Source organism: Rattus rattus, chromosome 1, assembly GCF_011064425.1.
Source record: "Rattus rattus isolate New Zealand chromosome 1, Rrattus_CSIRO_v1, whole genome shotgun sequence".
Lineage (NCBI taxonomy): Eukaryota > Metazoa > Chordata > Mammalia > Rodentia > Muridae > Rattus > Rattus rattus.
In genome coordinates, this window is record NC_046154.1 from 132162604 (window position 1) to 132167537 (window position 4934).

Here is a 4934-nt window from a genome sequence, read left to right on the forward strand (position 1 = left end):
GGCTCATTGGGCCCCACTCAAACCATTTCGTGGCTTTCCAAATCCAAAGTCACAAAATTCACGTTCTTCCAGATAAAAGTATGGTCAGGCCTATCAGTAATACCCAGGCCTTGGTATCAACTTCTGACTTACTTAGGGTTTTACTGCTGTGGACAGACAGCGTGACCAAGGCAGCTCTCACAGGGACAACATGTGACTGGGGCTGGCTTACAGGGTCAGAAGTTCAGTCCGTCATCATCATGGCAGGAGCAGGGCAGCGTCCAGGCAGGATGGTGCAGGAGGAGGTGAGAGTTCTCCATCCTCATCTGAAGGAGGCAGAGCACTGAGAGACTTACAACCCACACCCACAGGGCCACGCCCACTCCAGCAGGGCCACAACCACACCCACTCCAGCAGGGCCACACCCTCTCCAGCAGGGCCACAACCACACCCACTCCAGCAGGGCCACACCCACTAATGGTGCCACTCCCTGGACTGAGCACATACAAACCATTAAAGGGCTGGGTTCAACCATAGGGAGAGAAAATGAGTGGAGCTCAATAGCCAAAGAGGGATGAAGGCTGCGACTTTGATCTGGGCCATTGCAATGCTAGAGCCATGTAGCTCAGTTTAATTCAGGTTCCTATTTGTCATACAGTACAGATGGGTAAGAGAATTAAAGCTGAGTAGCACTCGTGTGTGTGTGTGTGTGTGTGTGTGTGTGTGTGTGTGTGTGTGCGTGTGCACATCTGTGTGTATGTGTGTCTGTGTGTGCATGTGTGTGTATCTGTGTGTCTATGTGTTTGTGCATGTGTATGTCTGTGTGTGCATGTGTGTGTCTGCATGTGTGTGTATATGTCTCTGTGTGTCTGTGTGTACGTGTGTGTGTGTGTCTGTGCATGTGTGTGTGTCTATGTGTGCATGTGTGTGTACATGTGTGTGTATGAGTGTGTCTGTGCATGTGTGTGTCTGTGCATTGTGTGCATGTGTCTGTGTGTGCATGTGTGTGTGTCTGTATGTGTGTGTGTTGTGTGTGCATGTGTATGTCTGTGCATGTGTGTGCATATGTGTGTCAGTGTGTCTGTGTGTGTTAGTCCTACAGTTTGCCATGTGGTGATAGTGTATCACCATAAGCAGACGAAACGTTCTGTCACGACGACCTCTGTCCTGTGACCCTTATAAGCAGGGCTGATGTGCTCCCCGACCTCTGTCCGCATTCCCCTGTTTTGCGTCTCTCTGACATTTAAGAACTTGTTAAGTGTGAAAATGTCAGATGTGGTCTCACGTGTTTGCGTTTGTCTGTGCTCCGACTCATGTTTGGCATAGATGTGGAGAAGATTTGCGGTGCCATTGAACCTCCTCTTGCTCATCTCTCGGATGAGAACCCTGGCTCCCGCCCTTGTGAGGCAGGGCTGCTCAGTGCAGCTGCCCCCAGTGCATAGGGAAGAACTCGACTTGAAGCCAGGGCCTCGAGAACACTGTGTGTGACAAGGGCTCAGTGTACAGAAGTCACCATCTCACGGGGTCACGGGGTCATAGGGGTCATAGGGGTCACAGGGGTCAGAGCACACACTAAGTGCTCTTGTCCTTCCTCCAGGTGGCGGTGGTGGTTATGGCAGCCACGATGACCCTGGATCCGGTGGGTATCCTCGGCCCAAAGTTTCTGTTGGGATCACAAGGAAAACGACGCTGGCCCCACTCTGGCCTCAGGGCTGCGCCTCTCCGCCGGCCCTGAGTGTTAATTCCCGTCGCCATCTGCACGATTTAAAAGGAGATAAAACCTGGGTTGCTCTTGATCCTGCAGGCTACAGGGCATGGTTTCTTGACCCTTGACCCTGCTGCCCTTTGCAACTGTGAAGGGGGGTGGACACCTAAGCCGCAAAGGCCGCTCACCTCGGGATCCCTAGGCGTAAGCACTGGGCACAGAACCATCCCTGGCATCCATTGCACTGCAATCCTGGGTCCCTTGTTGGAATTCAGTTCCTTCTGAGACGCTGCCCACTGCTCCATCCTGCCACATACGCTGCAGTAGTCAATGCCAGGGCTTTGGGGGGCGGGGCTCGCATCCAAACCACCAGAGAAATTCAGCTGTGCAGTGCAGACAACATGAAGACCCCCGCCCCAGGGTAGGCGACCCACGTGGTTAGGACGGTCTGAGCGTCCGCCACATAGACGTGAAGGTCACAGACCTCCGAGCCACTGTGACCTGGGGACCTCGGAGCAGCTGAGTCCCGGAGGCTGCAGCGTCACGTGCTCAGCTCCGCCCCTTCTTCCGTGCGCAGGCGCAGTGACAGGCCCCGGCACCATAGCGGGCCTGGTCAGCACCCTGGCCGTGGCCCTTTTCGGAGCGTTGTCGGGCTACCTCTCCTACCAGCACCGGAAGTTCTGCTTCAGCGTCCTGCGTGAGTACAGCAGTGGTGCCTATGGTCTGCAGAAACCACTAGGCTTCCCTGCCCATCCACCCGCCCTTCCTAACATGCCACGTCCGTCACTCGCTCCCTCAGGCTTGCCTCCCTCTCTCCCTCCCCGGACTCGCGTGGTGCCACGGACAGCACAGAGCCCAATCATCGGATCCCCTGTCCATGTCCCTGCACGGAGGGCTCAGTGGGCAGCGCTCAGTCGCAAGGGCTCCTGTTTCACACGGCCTCCTTTGTTTTGCCATTCGCAGGCGGCCTGGAGGAAGCCTACGTGAAGGGGGAGAACCTGGAAGCCGTGGTGTGCGAGGAGCCCCGGGTGGAAGCCTCGATGTGCGAGGCGCCCCCAGGTGAGGGCTTTTCTGTCCAGTCCTCAGCTCCTGTATACTCAAATGACACGGCCCCTATATATGCAAATGATTCGGCCACTATGTACGCAAATGACGCAGCCCCTGTGTGCGCATCATGGGCCACCCCACCTCTTGGCTGTCGAACCACATGCGTCCTGGGCGCTCCCATTCCCGGCTGGGGCGGGTTTTGCTTCCGAACCTGCACTGCGGTCCCGTCCGTTTGTTGTTTGTCCTTAGCTGTACATCTGAGTCTGGACCTGGCCTCGAACTCACGCCTGTAGCCGGAAGTGGCTTTGAACTTCCGATGCTCTGCTTCCTCCTCCTGAGGGCTGGGCTTACAGCTGTGGCTCCACATCTGTCTCTAAGCTTCTCGGTGGGAAAATGGCTAAAGAGAGAAAGCCAGACTTTCTGTTAACCACCCCTGGGGTCCCTGAGCACTTCCAGGGGTGGAGTGCAGGAGGCGGGGGGGGGGGTCCCGGAAGCTGTCGTCATCGCATGGGGCCACCACTGGAAGGATGAGTACCCCTGTGAAGGCGTCAGATCCCGCCATCCGCTAGTCTCAGCGTAAGTGAGCCCATTCTGCAGATGGAGAAATCGAGGCACAGCTTTCTGAGCAGCCGGCCGGACTTCCACCTCTGTTTCCCTTGGCTCGCCCTGAGCTCTGTCCCCACGGGGGCAGTAAGGGGCAGTGGGCCTGGGATGCCCGCGCAGCCTAAGTCTAAACCTCTGACAGGGACTTGGGAAGGGCAGAGGTGAAACCCTCCTCACCTGTGTCTTCTCTCCCTAGTGACGGACTCGACACAACACACACAGCCTGCAGAGCCCCCGGCACCCGAGCCCCCGGCACCCGAGCCGCCCCGGATCTGAGACCCTGGTCAGTGGTCAGCTCCCCGACACCGGAACCACCCCAGATCTGAGGCCCTGCTTGGTGGTCAGCGCTTGGCACCCGGATGTCGTCGGCCCATCCTTTCCCTGGGTTCCTTCCCCGCCCCTGGCTTCTCCCCACACCGCATTTTCCCTGCCAGCCTTGGGTGTGCGTGAGTTGCGATTTCTGTGCCCTTCCGTGCGGACCGCGCTGACCACTGTGCAACGCGGACTCGTGAGAGACTCGGTGCCGAGATCTGCGACCCCGGTTCGACAAGTACTGTGCGCACATTTGTGGTTTTGCGCTGACCACTGAGTGCTGTGAAGAGTGCACCCAGCCGGCACCTGGTGCATTCAGAGCCCACTTGAGACAAATCAGACAGCTGCAACACATGCTCACACACACACATGTAACACACACGCACACATATGCACACATATGCACACACACACAAAACCACACATATGCACACACAGGCACGCGCACACACAACACACACACATGCTTGTGTCTGCGGGTGTGTGTTACATGTGTGTTTGTTACACGTGTGTTACGTGTGTGTGTGTGTGTGTGTGTGTGTGTGTGTGTGTGTGTGCACGCCAGGACGACAGCTGACACCACTCCTCCTTGGGCTGCGCCGTGCATTGTTCTTCGGCCCCCGGGAGTCCCACAGTGAACCTTGCAGGCGGGAGCTCAGGGCATTTCTATGCCATGTGGCCCAATGGTTTGCCACGTCAGAAAATCATTTGTGAGAGTGGAGCGGCCCGCTTGGGAGGCGAGGCCCACAGTGGACAACGTGATTGGCTCCGTGTATCCCACAGGCTGCACATCGCCTCTGCTGAGCTGCAGCAGGAACCTGACCAATGAGCCATCCTGCCGCTATGCTGTTTTCTGGTGGCTCAGGAACCCGGCCATGGAAGCCATGGTTGTCGGTGGTCATCTCAGCTCCTAGGATTTGTTGGGCCCTACCTTGGGGTGTTTCCCTCCCCCCTCGCTGAGCCTTTTAGCCTGCTATAGCAAGAAGTTGTTTACACCCTTGGCAGCTGCTCTTGGCCCCTGATTTGAGGCGGGACTTTCCATGGCACCCTTTCCCCCACCGAGCCTTCCAGCTTGTTGTTGTTAAGAAGTTGTTTATGCCCCTGATTGGGCCCGGGACTGTCCACCATACAGACTTTTCCTGTTTTCCTGATTGGGGGTTTTCACCTGCCTTGTTGTTTTTCCATGGCTTTTGCCTCGGGTATATAAGGAGATCTCAGTAAAGCCTTGGAGGCACTCTCTGAAAACGGGTGACCCGTGTACGTGTTTTCTTTCAATCCTGCAGACCTA

At 56.6% G+C, this 4934-nt stretch overlaps 1 protein-coding gene across 1 annotated transcript in view; it reads left to right on the top strand.

Annotated features, from left to right (window-relative positions):
* Positions 1 to 4051, top strand: part of LOC116902888 (CD99 antigen-like protein 2) — a gene marked incomplete at its 5' end in the record, with an annotated part of 16847 nt that extends 12796 nt beyond the window's left edge. The window contains 4 exons of the mRNA XM_032905246.1: positions 1577 to 1618; positions 2262 to 2381; positions 2648 to 2743; positions 3531 to 4051. Of these exons, the coding sequence (XP_032761137.1) occupies positions 1577 to 1618; positions 2262 to 2381; positions 2648 to 2743; positions 3531 to 3610 (338 nt within the window). The remainder of the gene's footprint in view (positions 1 to 1576; positions 1619 to 2261; positions 2382 to 2647; positions 2744 to 3530) is intronic.
* Positions 4052 to 4934: the final 883 nt, after the last annotated feature.